The sequence below is a fragment of the Microcaecilia unicolor genome, chromosome 9 (genome assembly GCF_901765095.1).
Source record: "Microcaecilia unicolor chromosome 9, aMicUni1.1, whole genome shotgun sequence".
In the NCBI taxonomy this organism is placed as follows: domain Eukaryota; kingdom Metazoa; phylum Chordata; class Amphibia; order Gymnophiona; family Siphonopidae; genus Microcaecilia; species Microcaecilia unicolor.
The window spans coordinates 30928813-30952040 of record NC_044039.1 but is presented as its reverse complement, the minus strand read 5'-3'; the positions used below and the strand labels follow the sequence as shown (position 1 = coordinate 30952040).

At 42.3% G+C, this 23228-nt stretch overlaps 1 protein-coding gene across 2 annotated transcripts in view; it reads left to right on the top strand.

The window, feature by feature from the left end:
• Positions 1-23228, top strand: part of UTP20 (UTP20 small subunit processome component) — a 226829-nt gene that overhangs the window by 172426 nt on the left and 31175 nt on the right. For both annotated transcript variants that reach the window (XM_030213822.1, XM_030213821.1), the window contains exons 47-54: positions 7589-7736; positions 10403-10519; positions 14387-14557; positions 16698-16829; positions 18348-18458; positions 19059-19138; positions 19222-19291; positions 20571-20753. In XM_030213822.1, coding sequence (XP_030069682.1) covers positions 7589-7736; positions 10403-10519; positions 14387-14557; positions 16698-16829; positions 18348-18458; positions 19059-19138; positions 19222-19291; positions 20571-20753 — 1012 coding nt within the window. The remainder of the gene's footprint in view (positions 1-7588; positions 7737-10402; positions 10520-14386; positions 14558-16697; positions 16830-18347; positions 18459-19058; positions 19139-19221; positions 19292-20570; positions 20754-23228) is intronic.

The following is a 23228-nucleotide window of genomic DNA, read 5'->3' as shown; positions in this document are numbered from 1 at the left end:
TGAACAGAGAATAGATAAAAATGATACTGAAATCAAATCTCTGACTGAACGGCTTGAAAGTGCTACAAAGAATTTAACAAATTTACAAACTTTAATGGTTAAAGATACTTCAAACCTAAGGTATAAATCTGAAATGTTTGAAAATTATACGAGAAATCACAATCTTAGGTTTATTAATTTACCAAGGGTTACAATGGTGAAACCATTGGAAATGCTAAAACGCTATTTGCAAGAAATATTAGGACTATCTGAAGAAAATTTACCTCCTTTTATTCAAGTATATTATTTGCCGAGGAAGGAACCAGACCATCAACAACAAAAAAGTGCTATTGATGTTTCTGCTTTGCTAGACACCTCGGAAATTGAGTTAGCCACAGCAGCAACATTGGTAGCTACCGTGGCTTTGTTACCTGACAAGCAGTGGCTTTTCCGTATGTTCTTTAAGAATAAAGAGAAATTATTTTGGGGTTTAAAAATTCTTCTGTTTCCTGATGTTTCGAAGGAAACCCAGCGAAGGCGGAAACAATTTTTGATTTTGAACCCTGCTGTTTTGCAAATAAGGGGGTACATTCTATTTAAGATTTCCTTGTAAATGTATAATAAGATATAACGCAGCTAAATATGTGTTCATGGAACCTTCTCATTTATCGTCTTTTGTTGCGTCAAAAAGATCTTGAGGAGATTAATCAGAACCATTTAATATTTACCAGTCCCGTCTTAGGTGCAGTTTGCTTTAAAGGATTGTTTGCTTTATATTCCTCTTTTTGTATCAATCTTGGAATCCAATAATGTAGACTCGAGTGTTAAGTTGTATGTAATATCATTTAATATTTCTTATAATAATCTGATTGTTATAACACTTTTCTGTACAAGTGTAAATCCTTGACATAATGATTTAAATTTATAAATAATAATAATAATAAAAAAATATATATATATATATATAATCGTACCCTCTATCGGAAGCCAGTGAAGTTTTATCAACCATGAGGCAACACTTTCAAATTTACGTACGTGGCACACAAGCCTAGCTCTGAGGTATTCTCTAAGGTTTGTAATTTGACAAATAATCTATGAGCAGAGCCCAGATAAAAATAGTTACAGTAGTCCAATTGTGTCAAGTTATAAGCTTGAGCTATAATTTTAAATTGAAAGTATCTACGTATTCTTCTATGATCGGATTTCAAGGCTTAGGAATGTGAGAGTGTAGCTTCGGGTTATCCATGTTGATTTAATCATTCCCGTAATAAATGAAACACTCTAATCTCAGTGGAGGAGTGGCCTAGTGGTTAGAGTGGTGGACTTTGGTCCTGGGGAACTGAGTTTGATTCCCACTTCAGGCACAGGCAGCTCCTTGTGACTCTGGGCAAGTCACTTAACCCTCCATTGCCCCAGGTACAAATAAGTACCTATATATAATATGTAAGCCGCATTGAGCCTGCCATGAGTGGGAAAGCGCGGGGTACAAATGTAAAAAAAATAAATTTGTCCCATTTGTCTTGATTGTAAATTCTGTCAAGCAGGGATTGTCTCTTAAGTGTTTGTGTACAGCACTGTATATTTCTAGTAGCTCTGTAGAAATTATAGCTCCTCTCCTCCTTCCTGTACACATTAATTGATTTGATTACTTTATTTTTTTGTCTATTAGATTGTAAGCTCTTTGAGCAGGGACTGTCTTCCTTCTATGTTTGTGCAGCGCTGCGTACGCCTTGTAGCGCTATAGAAATGCTAAATAGTAGTAGTAGTAGTCTCTTGTAACCAGAGCTAATATTGTGATGTCATAATGCCTCAGGCCACCAATAAGGGCCAACCTCATCAGTGATGTCACAATGGCTTGATTGTCCTATACTTGGCTCACTTTTATTACATAGCTCTTTGAGCAGGGACTGTCTTTCTTCTATGTTTGTGCAGCGCTGCGTACGCCTTGTAGCGCTATAGAAATGCTAAATAGTAGTAGTTAAAGCACTGCAGAACTTGTTTCAACGTATTAACATAACACAATATCTTATAGTCTGCAATCTACCTTTTGGTTCTATGCAGATTACAAAAGATAAATCTGGAAATTAGCAGAGATTAACATTACATTATGACAAAAAGTAAAATTCCCTTTAAAATTTAGAATAAAGTCAATGACAAGGTAATAAATGACCAATAATCATTTATCTACGAAATTTAGCACAAATTTCCTAAACAGGTACGTCTTAATTATGCACCTAAAATGTCTGTAATCTAAAGCAGAAAGCATAAAATTCAAAATAGTTTTATCTAGTCTTGCCACTTGGAAAGGTACGAGATTCTCCAATAATTGAGCCTCTTTCTACCCTTTAAAGGTATAACTGAATAAATAGCAAGATCCTGTGTCTCTCACTGACGTTAAAAAGACAAAATGATTAGCAAACTATAAGGAAGCTAGACCAAACAAAGCCTTCTAAGCCAAACACAAAAATTTGAATAATAAGATTCTGGCATATATTGGTAGCTAATGAACCAGCATATGTATTGGAGAAATACTACAGTTACATTTAAGCCACTTATAGCCGGCTAATACCATATCAAATAGTTCACAGCAGGTTACAGCAAGACAATAGGACACAATCCGCCTAGGATGTCACAATTTAACAAATATATATGATTGATTATTAATCACATATATGTTAAACAATAAGATCTTAAGATTCTTTTTAAACAGGCCATAACTGGGTAGAAATCTCAAATTTGATGGTAAACATCCCAGGATTTAGCAGTCTGATATGCAAATAGACCTGAGAAAAGTTTCTTGGAGGTGATACCCCTGGGACTTGGAAAAGCAAATGAGAACCAATTGCGAGTATTATAGCATCGTTCTATTAAAGAATAATGCACCAGAGAAATCATATATAATGGTACTATCGGAATTTATTTTAAGTGTAAATCAATTGTAGGGCTGTTTTTTTGAATTTTGTAATTTTTGTAATTTTGTTAACAGCTGCTTGGAACAACCAAGATAAATAACATTACACTAATCCAACAAGCTTAGCATCAGTGCTTGTACAATTAAGCAAAATTGATCTTGTTCAAAGTATTTACATACTGTACGAAGTTTGTGCATGGTTAAAAAAAAAAAGAAAAGGTCATTGTATTAATATATCGACCTATGTCTGTAATGTAAATTTGGAATCCAAATAAACTCCCAAAATTCTAGCAGACGTTGAAAACTGATAAGTAATATTTTTTAACCATCACATTTGTCTCAACTTCGCTCGAAACATTGTTAATAAGTAAAAATTGTCCAAGCCGAGATTAAATTGGTCCTGATCTGGGGTTAGAATCTGGATCTCTAGGTATTAGACAGAATCATTCTGTGTTCCCTCTCCGTGTATTTCTTAAATAAAATGACCTGAAAAATGTGATTTATTAGAAGACTTGTTTACCGACCTGTTCCTTCCAAAGACTTTATGGGGCCCTTTTACTAAGGCGCGCCAAAAAATGGCTTGCGCTGGTGTAGGCGTGTATTTTGGACGCACGCAGGTCCATTTTTTAGTGCGCCTGGAAAAAAGGCCTTTTTTTTTGATGGTCGAAAATGGACGTGCACTAAAATTAAAACCAGTGCACATCCATTTTCGGCATGAGACCTTACTGCCACCCATTGACTTGACGGTAAGGTCTTGCGCGTTAATGTTCGGTTATCATCGGCTGTGTTTTGGATGCTCGGCAAAAATAGAATTACCTCCCAGGGCATGCAGTAGCCTTAGTTTAAAGGGCCCCTATATTCTTTGAATATAGACCCTTGCTTAAAAGAATGCTTGTAATTAGTGAAGTTCATGTCAGAAGTCACCAGATCAGATGACAGTGATGGACTGGGAGCATTTAAAATCTATTCCTTGTCACATCACTTCCTCATGTGTAAGTTTTTCAGTTACTTGACACCTTCATTTTGAGAGGGGGATTTATTTAAGGAGATGCGTTTCCAGTTTGCTACAAGGCAAATGACATCTGATCTTTGGTGCATATTAATCTGCCAGTGCAAACTGGTTATAACTTCTAAAAATATCAGCTTACCTCCTGAAACTTCTAAGCTCCCTCAAACAAATATGAGATTTATCTATGGTGAGTCATAGCAGCCATATTGGTGGCAAGGAAAACCTGAATATTTTATTTGAGACCAGTTAGGTCCAGATATAATTTCACGGCTAAAGTAAAACAGAATGGGTTATGCAAATGCCAGATCCGTAGTCAAAAAAGCCTCCATTTTTGGATCGCGCTAGAAAGCCTTGACCTGGTCTTCATTACAGAAACCTGGGTCCAACACCAAACTGACCCCGTCTTGCTTGACTTATGCCCCTCAGGCTATAAGCTTGTCCACTGGCCGCGTCCTGGGAGGAGAGGTGGAGGTATTGCACTCATCTATCGTTCCACCTTCATCATAGAACCCATTGCTGACTCCATTACGCCGCAACTCAAAATCACCTCAGTGAGAATACTTAATAAACCTTATTCGGTCATCTGACTTGTATCCTATTTTACCGACCACCCAGCAACTGGAGTGAAGAACAACCTATTTTACTGATTTCATTTCCAATACACGCTTGTCCTGTCCAAATGTACTTGTTCTGGGAGACATCAATCTCGAAGACTACTCCTCTGCACACACGCGAGACTGCTTAGACTTCCTCAGCTCTTGGGACTTTACCTGCTGGAATACTCAGGCTACCCACTCTAAAGGACATACTTTAGACCTCCTCTCCCTCAAATCAGCTAACCACAATAAACTGTGCATAACCAAAGCCCTGTGGTCAGCTGTCCCTTGGTCAGATCACTCCAAACTCACCTGCTCAATTCTGTGGCAGTTAAAAGGTCCACGGCGCACACATTCCCTAACATCATACACAACAAGAGGGTATGTCGCCCTGCGGCATTCTGGCAGTCAATTTATGAGTCAGACTGGCCTGACCCGGTAGACTCAGATAGCTTCTTCCCTAATTGGGATAACCGATGCAGAAGTACCTTAGACGCCATTGCGCCACTCAAGGTGTGTTCAACAAAAAGGAAAGTAGTTCCCCCTTGTTTAATGATCACCTTAGAACGCTTAAAGCAAATAACAGAAGACTTGAAAGGGCCTGGAGAAAGCACCAGGATACTCAACATCTAACTGCATGGAAGCAGTCTCACAGAAAGTACAACTATGCAATTAGGCAGGCAAAAAAAACACTACTTCAAAACCAAGATTGGCCCGGACTACAACGATGACAAAAAGCTCTACTTCTTTGTAAACAAATTAATGGATACCACAGTGCTTACTACAACAGGAGAAGGCACCCCACCAGCTGCAGATTTAGCAAAAATTTTTCAAGACAAACTCATCAAATTGCAGAGCACCCTTCCGCAGAACAATTCCAGCATTAGTGATTTTATTAGTGGCTTGGATCCGGGGCCTGACGAGCAACCAGCAGACCGTTTGCTCTCAAGCTTTTCACCTCTCTCTGTAGATTCCGTCAAGCTGGAGCTCCGCAGATTTGTTAGGAAGTACTGCAGGCTGGATGTGTGCGCCAACTATTTGCTCCAATGTGCCCCTGCCTGTTTCTTAGATGACTTGACACTACATCTCAACTACATGCTTGGTAATGGCAAGTTCCCTGTAAGCCATGGTAACATCTTACTTACCCCGGTACCCAAAGACGCCAAGAAAAAGAGTAGTAATTACCTAGATCTTGGATCTATTATTGTGGACTAAATAATTGGAAATTTTCCTGATTACCTATTTCCTATTTTGATATATTTTCTTTGTTATCTGGATTTATGTTATATTACATAAATGTAAATGTATATAATTTATAAATAAAAAATTTAAAAAAGAAAAAGAGTAGTGATCTGTCCAACTACCGACCAATAGCATCCATACCCCTTTTTTTTGAAACTCATGGAGAGCTTGGTGAATAAACAACTTAGTGAGCATCTGGACAAGTTTAATATTCTGCATACCTTGCAGTCGGGATTTCGATCACTCCATAGTACTGAGACCGTACTTGTCACTCTCCTATCCACCTTCAAGAGGGAAATAGCTGTAGGGAAGAGCATTTTGCTCTTGTAGTTCAACATGTCCAGTGCCTTTGGACATGTTGCACCATGGCATCCTGCTGTGGCTCCTAGATTACTTTTGTGCCAGTGGAAACGTACTAGCATGGCTGAGAGGTTTTCTTACATCTAGATCTTACCAAGTACACGCCAACTTTAACTTATCATCTCATTGGAAAGCAGACTGTGGAGTGCCACAGGGCTCCCCAATATCACCTACCCTCTTCAACGTGATGTTGATTCCTTTGGCAGCGGCCCTCTCCAAACTGGGACTTAACCATTTATCTATGCTGATGATATCACTATCTTCATCCCTTTTGAGAAAGACCTAAGTGAAATAACCTGTAGGATTCGGCAAGGCTTTAACACCATGCTCGACTGGGCCAACTCATTTCGATTCAAATTCAACGCCGAGAAAACACATTGCTTGATTCTCTCCTCTCCCTATAACAAACTCAGTACTCCTGAGCTCATCCTGCCAATCTCGGAGTCCCTAAAAATCTTGGGAGTCATGGTTGACAGATCTTTGACACAGGAGCAGCATGTGAACTCTACAGTCAAGCAAATGTTTTTCTGTCTTTGGAGGCTTAAGCGTATCCAGCCTTACTTCCCTAGAGAAGTATTCCGCAACCTAGATCAGTCTCTAGTTATAAGCCGCCTTGATTACTGCAACAGTATCTACGGGGGATGCACAAACATGCTCCTAAAAAAATTGCAAACTGCTCAGAATGCAGCAGCTCAACTCATCTTCGGTAAATCGAGATTTGAAAGTTCGAGACCGCTGTGAGAGAGGTTGCACTGGCTTCCTGTAAAGGACCGCATCGCTTTCAAGATCTGCGCATTGGTGCACAAAATCATCTATGGAGAAGCCCCTGCTTACATGGACACTCTTATTAACCTGCCGCCCAGGAACTCCCGAAGGTCAGCTTGCTCGTACCTCAATCTCCACTACCCAGCTTTTAGTGGCCTCTAAGACCGCCTGTGCTTCCTTTTTCTATTATCTCAGCACTCAATTGTGGAACGGACTGCCTCAAGAGGTCAAATTCACTCCAGATCACCCGACCTTCAAGAAGCGACTCAAGACCTTCCTTTTTGGCAGAGCATACGCTGTGAGCCCGTCTGGCGCCACATCCTTTTGATCCGCGACTATCTCAGCAATAACTTATCACCTCTCCTCTCTCCCTTTCCCTCCTCAGTTATTTCTCTTTCCCTCTTGCGACCTTGTATATTGTATTTTGTACTATTGTTTGCTTAATAGACTATTGTACGCCACATTGAGCCTGCCCGTGGGCGGGAATATTGTGGGATATAAATGCCATAAATAAATAATCATTTGCAACTCTTCCCCCCACAACATTCACATAGCATCTTCCTTCTGCCTCAGTCACATCTGAAGAAAGGACCTATGTGATCTCCAGAGATGATATTCTAGATTATCTTATTGCTGGCCTGATTTAAAAGTACTCTCGGCCTACAAAGCTTATGACATATCCATATCAAATGAAATGGAAACCTAAAATCTTTCTTGTCTTTTCAGAAATAAAATGTCGGCGCAAGGTCCACCAGATCCTCGTCGTCAGCCTAAGAGCTGCCTGTTAATCCAGCCAGCCCCAGCCCGGGGAGGGCAAAAAGCTCCTATCAGCAGCAAGACTAATATGCATGTCTTCGTGGATTCAGGACTTCGGGTAAGGGCTGTTCTTAAAAAGGTAGAGGCTCTTTTACTAAGGTGCAGGAGGGCTAATGCACGGGTAGCTGCACCAAATATGCACTACTGCCAAGCTAGTGCATACGCCTGGCAGTAATTCTGAGTTTGGCATGTGCTGAATCCCGTGGTAGAAAATCATTTTCTTTTTTCTACCATGTTTGGGGGGGGGGGGGGGTGCGTTCCCAGGGGTAATCAGCAGTTGGCACGTGCTGCATGGTTAGCAACGCGGGTAGTGCATGAGCCCTTACCACTAAGTCAATGGGTGCCGATAAGGGCTCAGGCCGTAAATTTAGAAAAGGCCCTTTTTTCCCAGCCATGGTAAAAAATGGCCCAGCGCACGCCAAAAATTTGCACCCACGCTACCGCAGGGTACTGTTTACTGCAGCTTAGTTAAAAGGACCCTCTATGACCTACCTGATGAACATAGCTGAAAATTCTCCTAATTCTAGCCAGTCAAAATTTGAATAGCTAGGTTCCCTGTGTGAAATGCAGCTAAATGTGCCCTGCTGGAGCTGGGAGAAAACTGAGCCTCAATTTTTCAATCTTTATCTGGATTCTGCTTGGATAGGATTGGGAGTGGTGGGGAGCTTTGGGCCTTCTGGGAAGGCAAGAAAAGAGGAACAAGAGGCTGTCAGTAGGATTTTTCTTTTGTGCTCACTTCTATTTTTTTTTCTCAAGAATGCAAATACAGAAAACTCAACGGAGAACAAGTAGCCTATACAGCATCCAAGTATTCTTATATCTTAGAAATCGTATTGCATTAGGAGTTCCCATATTTTAGCCCAAACTGACAAAATATTACGACGCTGTGGAGCAGCTCTTTGGTATTTAAAAATGACACAAATTGGATTCCACTACTCCACAAAGGACAAGTCTGAATTGTTGTTTCACTTCTTAAGAATCATTTTCAAGGCTAAAGATATTGGAATAGTTACCAGATAAGCCTGGTACAGGGACACCATTGTTTCAAGGTCTAACTGCCTCCAGTTATCAACATGTTAATGGTTCTGCTATACCAATAATATCTGTTATCTGTGCCCAAACATCCTTCCAGAATGATACCAGATTGGGACAGTAGCATAACAGATGAGAAAGTATTCTTCTGAGTAAGGCTGTCAGTAGGATTTTGTTTGGAATTGGGTGAGTAGGAGGGAGAGATGGGGGATTCCCTTGTCACAAGTTCTCTCTGCCATTGTGCATGCGGGAGAGGGAGGGTTCTGACCACTGACCAGCCAAATTTAAGACTTCTTTTGTAGCGGCTAGATTTGGCCTCCTAAGTTAAGTGGCTAGTATTGAAAATCACTCTTAACTGCCTAATTTCCCTCTTCCCCCCCCCCCCCCCCCCCCCCCCCCGGTCTAACCTTACCACAAGCCTGCCTGGTATTTGACCGATGAAATTAGTTGCTTATTGAAATATAGTCAGTCGGCCCTGTCAAATTTCAAAGGATTGATCTAATTATTTTATTTTATTTTATTATATTTGATATACCGCCAATCGCCAAAAGGACTTAGCTGACAATATAGGTTTGAATATTGACATCAAAGTAAATAATATCCCTGGACATCCAATAGATATTTCTGATGAGTAGAGAGTCATGTTTGGCTAGTAGCATCAGGCTGGTTTTGGATTTTATAGTATAACATTTTATTGACGACCAACCAAGCATATACAGCCAGTTTGCAATAGTATAACATGTTTCCAAAAGAATACTTGCTTACATGTTGAGTTACCTGTTGTCTTCTACTTATTAACCATTTTAAACCCCTCCCCCCCCCCCTTATGTTGTATTAAACCGCAAATAAGCAGCATTTCATCTTGCTCGGAAACCATTGTGTTAAAATGCCCTGGCAAGCAAGCTGTACTTGAATCTTTGATCTGCATCATTTTCTTTGCTGGAAATTTAGAGTGTTGCACCAGCAGCGTTGCTAGAACAATATATATGCATATTTCCTCAGCGACCCTCCAGACCGGTCAAGACGCGTGGGTTATGTACTCCTACCAGCAGAGGGAGACTGAGAAAACACTGAGCTTTGAACACTGACTATATAACCTGTGCAGTACATACAGTAGCCAGTATTTTCTCAGTCTCAGCAGAGGTAGAAGGACAGCCCGTGCAGTCTTCAATAGTCTGGTGAGGTAGCTTTGATTTTAGGGATTAAGGATTGTGGTTTTCTTTCAGGAGATTTCTATCCTTTAAGTACCCTGTACGTGGTTTGCCAAAAAAAAAAGTGCTTCGGGGCCCTGGGTCCGGTGGGGCCCAGTAGTTCCCCCTGGGGTGTCACACCTGCTTTGTCGCATCCCTCCCCCTGTTGCAGTACAGTGCTAGGGGTTAGGCGCCGTCATTTTCAAAGATAGCGGTGCTGGGGGCAGGAGCAGTGGGTAGTAAGAGTTGGTGAGATCAGAGGAGTGCTTGAGGGTCCTAGAGGGAATGTCTGAAAGGGTCTGAGGAGTGTCCTTGGGGGATTGTGAAACTGTGGCGGAGGGAGGGTTTAAGTAGGGCCACCATTGGCTCACAGGCCTTGTGTGGAAGACAGCATTGTAGGCTTTGCCAGTATGTACCATGGTTTAATCAATGAGAGCTTTTCCTTGTCTTTTACATAAGATTTCAGTCTTCTGTAATACAGCAGCGTTCTTAATATTTTTAGCTGCTTCACATGAGTTTGAAGAAATCCAGAGTCAATTCCTCAGATGAGCATGTTCTGGAAATGCTGGATCCTTTTGTACAGCTGCTGATAGACTGCTTTCAGTCCATGGATGTAAAGGTACAATATTCTACTTGCTCATCTTCTTTTGCTAATTCCTATCAGAAATGATGTAAACCGATAGGTATGTTGAAAGTTTCCGCGCCTAAAGTAACACACATAAATACCTATTAAATCTAATTATTGCCCATAATTGCTTGCTAAAAAGCTCGTTGTCACTAATTGGCTCATAAATTAAATTGGATGCGCAAATTTTGCATTACTTGTCTGTTGTCAAGAAAAGCTCTAAGCTGTGTTTGGGATCATAGAATAGATAGTGATTACAGTCTAAGTGAAATGAGCATTTACAGGAAAAATACAAAAAATGTCAGTGTTCTGTAAATTTACGCACTTAGAGCCAGATTCTATATATGGCACTTAAAAAATCTGCGTAGAACTAAGCGTATTCTATAAGATTTAGGCGCCGTTTATAGAGTACGCGTAGTCGATACCCATTTACGCCAATAAAAACCTGGTGTAAATCCGCGCATGTAGATTTAGGAGCACTGACTCGTATTCTGTAATTGTGCATGGAACTTTTGAAATGCCCATCAACACGCCCCTTTTAAACTACACGCGTTTAGTTTGAACTGTGCGCTTTACAATTTAGGCGCAGTTCTTTACGGAATAAGCTTAGCGATTTCTGCGCATAAATTGTGATACTTACCAATTAGTGCTCATTATTGCTTGTTAAGTTCTGTTAAAAACTCTGGTTTGTTACACGCATATTCTGCGCGGAAATCCAGGCACCATATATAGAATCTGGTCCTTAAGGGGCACGTAAAAACGGGCGCCTAGTTACAGAATTTAGATTGTAAGCTCTTTGAGCAGTTGAGCAGGGACTGTCTTTTTGTGTATGGTGTACAGTGCTGTGTATGCCTTGTAGCGCTATAGAAGTGATAAGTAGTAGTAGTAGAATTGCTCTTAAAATGTTTTCAGTTGCATTAAGATGACACGTTTATGAAAAACTGTAGGTTATATCTAAGATTAACAAGTCAGCACCTCCCTGGTGAGAAGAGTTTGATAACAAGTAATATCCAATCTGGGAGATCATTATTATTGTTAGAAGCTTTTCTTTAAGATTTTTAAAGTCAGAATAAGGCAAAAACGAATTTATCATTATCGCCTGTAGTTTAACTCTTTTCCAGGTATCAAGAGCTCAAAGGATGTTATAACATGTTTAGCTTTGCATCAAAAGTATATACGTTTTAAAACATATATCTGGAGTTGGTCTCTGAAATAAGGTAGGGTAGGTAGCAGTAAGTGAGAAGGGGCCATCTAGAAAATTTAAAGTGGTTAGAATAAAAGATCACAGTATAGGACTGTTGGTAATGGAGAATGAAGAAAGAATGTGGCAAGTCTGGAATATGGCCTCATGGGTAATAGGGGAGGAGAGGATAGAAAGGTTAGCCTGCTAGCTGCTGTGCTGGTTTAACGTTAAGTGCTAGGGAATTCCATAGCAGTGGGACTTGAAGTTCATGTCTTTGGGTGTTGACATGATTTGGTAAGCCTGTGGCTGTGAGCATAAAGAATGAGAATGTATGTAAGGGGTGAGGAGATAACTAAGCTAGAGCGGTCCACATACCTGTACAAGGGTTTGAACTGTGTCTAACGGAATATTGGGAGCCAGCCTATAGATTTTAGGATGAGGTGATCCTTTTGAATTTCATTGCATTCAGTAGCATTCCAGCAGCAGCAGTTTGAATAAGTTGTAGGCATCAGTTGTTTTTTTTTTTTGTTGTTGTTGTTTCTGGATCTCCATGGAGATGATAGTCATCACTTGGACTACTCTCTTCATGATGACTTCATAAAGTCATGTTCATTGAGGAGAGGACGAAGATGACATAATTGACATAGTTGAAACAAAGTCAGTTTAGCTATCAATTGAACCTAAGCACCTGGTGAGCTTGGAGTCCAGAATGCATCCCATGTTACAGACTTCAGTGAAAGGTAGAGTTATATCTGTAGGCCACTTTCTTTAACGAACTTCAGCATAAATACAGCCCCAGATTCTGTATAGGTCACCCAAATTTGGGTGTGTATCTCATATCTGCATGATTAGGTGCCTTCAATTGGAAGTAATTAGGAGTTATACGCAGATCTGCCCTACGTCCTATTCTATAACGTGCACCTAAATTTCATAGCGTGGAACTCCAAAGGGGGGCGTGATCATGGGAGGGATATGGGCAGGTTGGGGCATTCCCAGAAATTAGGTGTATGTTATTGTCACAAAACGCCTAGCCACCCGCCTGGGGCTACCCTGTGGCCACTTGGATGGTCTATCCCCAGCACAGCTCAGGTCCGCCTGCACCTGCCGCTTGTACTCTACAGTAGCGCCCTCCTCCCACCGACTGTGTCCCACTCTCAGATTATCCCCAGTGATTCCTAGGTTACTGGGGCCACACTCCCAGTGGTCTCACAGTTCCTAGAAAGCATCCACAGACCCAACACACAAACCACCGGGGTTCTTAGTCAGTCCAGACAAGCAGAGGCAATAAACTAAAAATGTTTATTGTCATGAGAAATTAGAACAATGAACAGAAAAGGAACAGGTAACTAAAATATGGATCAATTATAACACTAGACATTTGTTTACTATCTAAATAGTACCTGGGAATTTCAGGACATATAGCTGCTCACAAGTTATCAAATATAACTGTTCACAGGGCCTCAGCAAAGAGATCTTTCTGGCTAAGACTGAGGAGAAAAAAAAAAGCCAGTACATCCTAGATGAATTGAGCTCCTGCGTCAATCAGAGCCCAGAACAACAAGTTTTCATAAGTATGCTGCATCTCATTTCCTATCTGTGTTAGACTAAAGAAAAAAAAGTCATTTCTCTGTAACAGCTTTAAACATAAACATAAACATCTACCACCTGCTGACCAAACTATGGAAATACACTTCAAGAAATAATACAGTTTACAGGCTTAAAACCCACTGTTTTGTCACAGTTATAGAATGCCTGCATCTGTGTGCCTAACTGCCATCAGTTGGGCACAAACATTTGCACTAGCTTTGGTAGGTATAAGCGCTGTTGCCCAAAGTTAGATGTGAGAAACGCGCCAAGCTAGTATCTGTAAAGGGCACTGTACACAGGGTGCCCTTTACAGAGTACCATCTTAGCACAGATCATAATGACACCTACCTATGGGTGCTATTAACTGAATCTGGCCCTAGATGCATAATACAATAAATACATCATAATACCCTTTGAGGATCGCTTTGGAGTTTGTGAATCTATTATGTTTAGCCACAGAAACCTTTTTGTTTGTTTATATAGCTGCAGCCAGGTTAGTGCAGTGGCCTGAGAACAGGAGAAACAAGGGTGGTACATCAAATCCCATCCCCTGTCCCCTTCCCTTAAAGATCCTCTCAGTCGTTCACTTAGGTTTGCAGTGGATTTTCCAGGTTGTGGCTGGGGTCTTGGGCAGTAGCTATATCTCGTCACTTTATGAGTAATAGGAGATCAGGTAGTGTTTTTGGGGAGCTTGTTGATATTAAACGGAGAGGGCTAAGGAACATGATGTTGCCGATCTCAAGGAGAAAGTTTGGGCATGATTTGAAGAAACAGTTTGAACTATGATAACGTTGGGCCTTCAAGCCCTTGTTTTTTTAGGCAGGTTCTTAATATTTCATTGCCAACAGAGTAATATTGCAGAGAAGTCCAGGAATATTTTTTTCAATTAACAAAATGTTGTTTCACTATTGTCAGAGTGATCACTTTGTTTGCTGACAGGCTTCTTTTCTGTCAGAGGGTGGACTTCTAAAGTAAACAGAATTGTGTCTGTACTTCAGACCTGCTCTCATAAGATGTAACTTGAGGGTTTCTACTGATTAGCTCATTTCACTGGTATCTTATGTCATTTTTCATTATGTTTATATTTCCAGGTTATCACTGGTGCTCTCCAGTCCCTGGTATGGATGTTAAAATTCCCTCTGCCATCTCTAGAGAAGAATACTGAACAGCTAACCATGCAGCTGTTTGTGCTACTGAAAGACTATGCCAAAGCAGGAGCCGCCAAGGGGCAGAACTTCCATCTAGTTGTAAATTGTTTCAAAGTACGTTTTATTTTCTGTCCTGTAAAATGTATGTGCTAACACATTGGCTTTGTAATGGTGCAGCAACTAGGTCCAGAATTATTAGTTTTTATTTTTCTTTTATAACTAGACTAGTAAAAAAGGCCCGTTTCGAAACGCTATGAAACGGGCGCTAGCAAGGTAAATTCCTACCCATCCTCCCTTCCTTCCCTCCCGAGTTCCATACCCCTCCCCCCTCCCTCCCGAGTTCCATACTCCTCTCCCTCCCTTCCTTCCTTCCTTGCTGAGTTGCAGAACTCCCTCCCTCCCGAGTTACAGACCCCTCTCCCTCCCAGTTCAAGGGCCCCACCCGAAGCACATCCACACACCCACCCACCCATCCATATGTCCCTCCCTCCCAGTTCAAGGGCCGTCAAGCCCCTCCCACCGCGTTCCAGACTACCCCCCTCCCTCACATTCAAACCCCCCCCTCCGCTTTAATGTCCCCTGCACCCCCCTACCGCGACCCTATGTACACCACCCTTTCCTCCGAAATACCTCCCCTGAAGCCGTCGCGTACCTCTGCTGAGCTGACGGATCAAGTTCTGTTCTTTCTCGGCTGCGGGGAGTGGTTTCATGATTGAGCATCTGTTGAAGTCTATGTGCGTGCGTCTGACATCAGACGCACGCACAGAAACTTCCACTGATGCTCAATCATGAAGCCACGCCCCACAGCCGAGAACAGAACTTCGGATCTGTCAGCTCAGCAGAGGTACGCGACTGCTTTGTTGATGCGCCGAGCAGGGGGGGGAGGTTATTGCGCCACTCCCTGCTACTTGCTCTAAAGTGGGACGGAGCGGCGCAGTGACAGCTGTTTCCCAGGCAGCGGGAGGAGTACTCCTCCCCTTGCCTTGGAATCAGCTGAGAATGTGGGCGGAGCTATTATGATGCCTACGAATACCTCAGGCTTCAGGCTTCACTGCAAGGCTGCTGGCTTCAGAACGTTGGAGGTGCTTTTTATGGAATCAGCTGACAATGTGGGCGGAGCTATTATGATGCCTACGAACACCTCAGACTTCACTGCAAGGCTGCTGGCTTCAGAATGTTGGAGGTGCTTTTTATTATATAGGATTGCAGCCTTAGATTGCACATTTTAGCCCCCCCTCCCCGTCACCATCGCCGCCCCCCCCCCCCCCCCCGCGCGCCATTGCCGACACCCCCTGCCGCTGCCAGCACCACCTCCAACATGTTTGACTCCCCCGCCCTCTCAACCCCCCCGCCCGCCATCCGTCGCCGTCTGTACCTTTGCTGGCGGGGGACCCAACCCCCCACCAGCCGAAGTCTTTTTCCTGCATTTGGTTTCTTCTGAGTCTGATGTCCTGCTGCACTTACAACATGCAGGACATCAGACTCACAGAAACAGGACGAAGCCCTGCAGATCGCAAGGCTTCGTTCTGTTTCTGTGAGTCTGACGTCCTGCATGTTGTGCGTGCAGCAGGACATCAGACTCAGAAGAAACCAAACGCAGGAAGAAGACTTCGGCTGGCGGGGGTTGGGGTCCCCCGCCAGCAAAGGTACAGATGGCGACGGTGGGTTGGTGGTGCGGTTGAGAGGGGCGTCAGTAGGGGAGTCCAGGGCCAAATTTACGGGGGCCCAAGCCCCTGTGGCCCCATAGCAGCTACGCCCCTGGGTTGTATACTTTTTATCTGTTGCCGTTTTCTTGTTTTTTATGGCTATTTCTTCACTGACCTGATGGAGGGGATGACTCTTGAAAACAGGTCTCAGATGTTTGTTTGTTTATTCCAGAACTTGATATACTGCCTTTACTTAAAATGGTGTACATAGAACAATATTTAAGAGTCAAGGAGAATCAGAAAAGAACTCAATTAAAACAGGAAAGAACCCATTCACACAGACCATATGGCAAGAAAATGATCACTCCAAGGGCAAATTGAAAGCTAGTTTAAAGAAATAGCTTTTCAGGAGCAACGTGAACTCAGACAGAGAAAGCTCAGATCTGATGTATGGTGGGAGGTTGTTCCAAAGATTGGGGGTTAAAAAGAAAGAATGCCAGAGGATCATAGTGGGCCTGTTTGGGGGATGGAAAAACTAAACGGCGTGCATCAAGGGATGTACTGTTAGTCCGGTGAAAAGGTATCACTTTTACTTCTACATTTTGCAGGTGGTAACTTTACTTGTGAGAAACATGACAAGCCATCTGATAACAGACAAGCAGCTGCAGATATTGCTTGGGTATGCGGAAGAGGATATATATGATTCTTCTCGGCAAGCAACAGCATTTGGACTTCTAAAGGTATAGCAAATATTTAGCGCGTGTTGGAAATTCCTGGCCTGCTCATTCATGGGCAACAGTTAAACTTCCTGATGGCTCATGGAGAAGCTTTAAAAATGCAAAATACAATCTTGAGAAGGAAAAAAAGTTGAAAAAGGTAATTAAAGAAAAAATAGTGCATTGCACATTCAGTGACTGTATAACAGAACAGCCATTTTAATGCATCTGGATAAAGCTGTGAAAAACAAGTTGACCTTTTCTTTTCAGTATTGAGCTGGTGGGTAGCAATGCAGTATTTAGAAATGTGGGCCTCCATCACTTACTATGTAAACATGACAAATCTTCTTGATCTTTTCAATCGTGCTCATTCCCTAGCACCTTGACAACCGTCTAATTTATCTTCTGTGGTGCTGTGATATAGATGTTCATTATTGTCAGGGGTTTGATACTCCATGGGGGTGAGTGGAGTTTTGTGTGGTGAGACTGCCACAGAAGGGGGCAGTGGCATCTTTGACCCATGGGGGGGGGGGGGAGTGGCACAGATGATGGGTCTTCTTAACCCCAAGCGCTAACTGCAAGGCATAAGGACACCATGTCCACCACCCTAACCACTAGGCCACTCCTCCACTTATGCATATGTTGCAAAAGGGTAGGCACGCCAAGAAGGGTGGAAAAAAATTAGTGTGTATAAACGTCTGGAAGAATGATCAAGGGTTTAGAAGTAGTTTCAGTGCAAACGAGTGTAAATTCATAAATGACCAATGACTTTAAGCCTAATCATTTGAGATGGACAATATGAAGAAGCAGTAAGGGAAAGTACAATATGCTTCAAAGCAGAGGCAGCAGCAAAAGTTGGTGGTATTCTCTTGTGAAATATCTTGGGTTTTTTTTTACATTTGTACCCCGTGCTTTCCCACTCATGGCAGGCTTACATGGGGCAATGGAGGGTTAAGTGACTTGCCCAGAGTCACAAGGAGCTGCCTGTGCCGGGAATTGAACTCAGTTCCCCAGGACCAAAGTCCACCACCCTAACCACTAGGCCACTCCTCCACTGTTGCTACTATTTGAGATTCTACATGGAATGTTGCTATTCCTCCACTCCACTCTTGAGTTCTTTGTTTCATTGTAGGGGTCAAATGATCAGTGGCATAGCCACAAGTTGGGCCAGGGCCCACCCACTTTGGGCTGAGGCTCACCCAAAATTTAGAGCTCCCTTAGAGTGTGGCTGGAGGAGATTTCCAAGCCCTGCCAACCGGAGACCTCCTCCCAGCCAGAATACATGCAACCTGGGGCAGCCAGTGGCAATATTCCAGAGCCAGGACCGCTCCTCCTCCCCACATCCTCCCGCCCCCATGCACGCACAGTAGAAACGACTCAGGAATACTGCCTGCTCATCTACCCAGGATGTTACAAGTCAAACTTGTATGACTGGCAGCTGGAGCCATGGTGATGAGAAGATTCAGTGGGCTAGTTATCTCCTATGATACTATGTTACTATTTTATGCTGAGTTACTGATGCTCTCCTCTTACTCTTTCAAGGCCATTTTATCACGAAAACTGGTGGTTCCTGAAATGGATGCAGTCATGCAGAAGGTTGCCAGGTTGGCAGTCACAGGACAGAGCGAGCCGGCCCGAGTTCAGTGCAGACAGGTATGTGAAATGTGATCGTCCACTTCCGTACTAGCATATACAAAAAATAAATAAATAAAGTAGACTTTAATAGTAACATTGCAAATATAACGGATAATTCTTCATCTGTGAATGGTTGAAAACATCACTTTTAAACAACTGAGAAATTCCAGGTGTAGAAAATTCCATGCGTAGCCATTAACATTTTATGAATTTACAAATGACAAGAGAAACAAAATGAGTCAAAACAGGTCTTAGAGGGTTTTTTTTGTTTGTTTGTTTTGTTTGGGTTTTTTTTGTTTGTTTGTTTGGGGGTTTTGGGGGGTTTTTTTTTTTGCTGGCCTGCCCAATAAGAAGGCTCAAGAAGCCTAATGGTTAGTGCAGCGGCCTGAGAAATGAGGTTCAATTTCCAATGCAGCTCCCACTCAGGCCAAGTTACTTAACCCTCCATTGCCCCAGATCCAGAATACATAACTGTATATAATATGTGAACCGTTTTGATTGTAACCACAAAAAGGCAGTAAATCAAATCCCATCCCCTCTCCATTTTCAATGACTTTGTGTGTAATATGTCTGATCAATGTAGTAACATAAGCTGATTCCCGGGGCTCTGCTTTTCAGATTTACCTGAAATATCTTCTTGATTATCCTCTTGGGGACCAGCTGAAGAAGAATCTGGAGTTCATCATTGCACAGCTTAAGTGAGTTTGCATCTATTATTCCAAGGATTAGGACATGGTTCATTGAGATGGTTGACTGCTAACTGTCTGTCTCTTTCTGCCAGCTATGAGTATGAGACTGGAAGGGAATCCGCTTTGGAAATGATGGCCTACCTCTTTCAAACTTTCCCCCAGGTAAAGTTCTAGTTATTCACCTTTATAGCAAAAATGGATATTTATTGTTTGTCTATTTTGGGTTGTTTAATATATAGATGTTTTGTTAATAGTGTCACTTTCTGATGACACTAGATTATTTTATCTATTTGTTTTTTTTTTTAATCTTATTCACTTTGAGCATTATTTGGGAAGTCAAGTTTGTCGTCTGTGTGTGAAAACGACAACTGGTGAAAGCTTTTACTGTCTTTTGCACTCCTGGTAATATTTTATATTTACCAATATCGTTTGATCAGGCTAATTAGAAACTGTCTGGCTGATATTCGAAATGATTAAAGCGGGCAGGAGAGGCTCCCGATTACTTCAATCAGTAATCTGTGGCTAACTATCGATAAGTCCAGCGGTACTTAATCGGTTAGTGCCACTGAATATTTGTGGTTAGAACCTGTGCTGAAACCGGCTAATTTGTGGGCGTTCTGGAGTGGAGTTGACACTTAGGCGATTAAGTGCCCTATAAGATAACCGCTTAAATTGGGCTGCATAAATAGCAGTCCTATCCTTAAGCGGCTCAGTTTCTGCAGTCAAGGGCTGAATATTGCACTGGACTACTTAGGTTTTAGTGGCCAAACTAAAACCGAATATTCCATGCAAGTGTCCAGACATGGCCCAACATTGAATATCCAGGAATACAGCCGACGGCAGACATAAAAATGCTGACCACCGCTGGCTAAATAGTCAGCTGGTTTGTGTTTATTCGCTGATGTGAAACTAGAGGGAGCACACAACCACAGCAAAGGAGACCAAAATCACACGGATGATAGTTGAGAATCAAATTCTTTCTTCACATCCACAGATTCAACACAGCCCTGTGTTTCAGCCAAAGGCCTGCCTGCCTCCGGAGTCTCTTATCGGATGTCACTGTAGTGTGTAATCTTTATTGTTGTCTGTAATAAATAATTAGTAGTCTTGTCAACACGAAGCTAAACAAATCTCACGCAAACAGAGAATGTTCACTGTTTGAAAAAACCACAGGCCCATGTTGAGTCTGTGGATTCAAATAAAGAATTTGATTCTCAAGTATCATCTATGTGATTTTGGTCTCCTTTGCTGTGGCTGTGTGCTGTTGTTGACTGCGAATGACTGTTTTGGGTCAGTGACACTAGTGGGAACAGATTGCTTGTAGTTTAATGGGGGACGGGATGCTGGTGAATCCATGTTTTATGTTTTTGTGGCTCTTTATGCACAACAAGGTTGGTAGTTTGACCTGGAAATAACATGGTACAAATCCATTTCGTTCCAGGGGTTGCTTCACCAGTACTGCGGCTTGCTCTTTGTTCCTGTTGTACTGATGATGGTAAATGATGACTCAGCAAAATGCAAGAAAATGGCAGCCATTGCAGGGAAATCCCTCCTCAACCAAGTAAATACCGAAAACCAGGATCTGATGTTTTCTTTGGCTACTACCTGGTTTCAGAGTGAGAAGGTAGATCTTGTTTTAATTGTCTCCTACAGCACACAATGGTGATGTTCTCAGTGTTTTAGTAGAACTTGAAAAGATTTGTTTTAGTTAGTTCAGTGTTCCGTTTTAATTCAATATCTATGGTAGATGCAGTGAGTTAAGCTTAATACTTAACAGGTAGAAATAACGGCAAGGGTCTGGGGACCAATCGCTACTTCTATATCAGGTCAATGAAAAGCTTAATAAAATGACGCCTCTAAGATTCCTGAACCTGAATGTAACACAAACTGAGTTGGTGAGACATGAAAAGAAGGGACCATATGAATTATGTACCATATTTTTCATCATAGAGTGACTCAGACACTGGCGACAGGCAATAGAAAAGTGCTTTATTTATTTGAAACATTTCTAAACTACGCTATCCATTAGTCCAGAGCGGTGTACGTCAGGAACATACACAATAAAGACACAAAAAGCATAGCAGAATACACAAAAAGTACAACAGAGAATCAGCAAATGAACTCCCCTTACCATGAAGGAAACAGAAACGGAACAAAATTTTGTGCAGTTTATTAAAAAAATATATCAGTCCAGCCTTGGCCCTCTTACCATAGTGTTTGTTCTACACTATGCAGGAGTGATCCTCAGTTGCCCGTGTCCTACCAGTGACACTGACAAACTGTGGATAGCGCTATTGTTTCTGCTATAAAAGAAAGTGGCATTGGGAGGCTATTTTTTTGTATTTATTTTTTTTTATTATGGGGAGGTTATTTTTTATTTTGCTTTCCATATTTTTTGACTAATTTTTTTTGTAAGGTGAGGAGTTGAAAAACAAAACAAAGAAAATGAAACAAAAACAAATTCTGTGCATGCCCCTTCCAGACAACCCTTAGCAGTTGTGTGGAACCCTAGCATTCCCAATATTCGGGGATTACTTTGGGCAGCAAGGTAAGTACCAGGTTGTAGAGTATTCTAAATGCAATGCTGATTCCATTATGTAGCTTCCCACCAAGGAGGTTTAATAAGACAGGAGATGACACGATATCAAAAAGTTGAAGCCGGTATCCCCCAGCAGCCACCATCTTGGTACTTCCAAAACAAACTATCATCTGTTGCATACACGTTTTCATTGTTCATTGTTATTTTATCTCAGTTATAGTTAGAATCATGCCGACTTGTGCAGCATACGGATGTACACAGAGGAACTATCTGTGATAGTCTGGCTGCTGAGAATGAATGCTTGCACGCTGCCCCTCACGTGGACGGGCTGACAGCTGCAGGAGCTTCAGAACTTGGGGACTTTTCTGTGGACTTAAAATATTGTAAATAGAGAGACCCCCACACATTTGTTTGGGAATAAAAATTCTATAGGCATATGTCGGGAGTGGTGACTAAAAACCCAGATCTGGAGTTTGACTCCCTGCAGCCCTGCTTCTACCAGGACAAAAATGATTTCTACTTTTGCAGGCTGGGTGAAGATATCTGGAAGAAGTTCAAGCTGCTGCCCACACCGCCACCATCACCAAGCCGGGCCGAGCTGCAGGGGGTTGCGGGGTCTCGGGGGGGGGGGAGGGGTGACAGAGGCGACCGACAAGCTGGACTGGGCATCTGAGCTGCTACTGCAGCCTGAGGCTATTGTTTTTCTGTAGAAATATCTTTATTGTCATCATAAGCAAAAACAAAGGCATATAGCGCAGCACTGAAATCTACAGTACAGCATGCCAATAACAAAGCAAGCTCTGGAGCAATGTCTAGCACATTTTGAATATAACCCTCCCCCCCACTTCACAGACCCCATGAAAACGCCCCAAGTCCCGTCCCCCCAACTCCCCTTATATCCCCCCCCCCCCCCCCCCCCCACACACACCCGATCCCCTCCTAACAGAGAGAATGCAAACCTTAGGAGGTTTACTAAAACAATATAAACCTCACAAGTTTGCTATTGTTTTCAATAAAGCTTGCTATGGTTTTGGACTAACCGATATGGCGGCAAGCTCTACCCACTGGCTTAAGCCCAGATTATGGACCAGATAGGCTCATACCATCTCCTGTCATTACACCTCCTTGCTTCCCACTATTCCAGAACCTGTGGGATAGTTGTGTCCATCAACCAGCAGGTGGAGACTGAGAACTGAAATGTACGTATCTTTCTTGGCATCCAGTCCAGCTACTCTCTCCAGCAGGTGGATGGACACACTTTGTAGCCTCTGGTTGTAAGTGATTTGTACCTGTTCCAGTTGGTCATCTGGTCTCCAGTTGAGCATTGCGGTGGCTTGAGTCTGCAGATTCATATCTGGAGGTTTGCAGATCCTTATTCGTGGTGCCCCGTGAGTTTACTTCTTCCCTCCCTTCATCTCTCCCCTATTTCCTGAGGAGATCTCCTTTTACAGCACAACAACCTTAAAACAAAAAAAAAAAGGAGAAGGAAAAAGTTTTACTGGAGAGCATGGGACAGAGTTCTTTCTCATCTGTGGTAAGGCTTGGGGGGGAGCAGCCAGC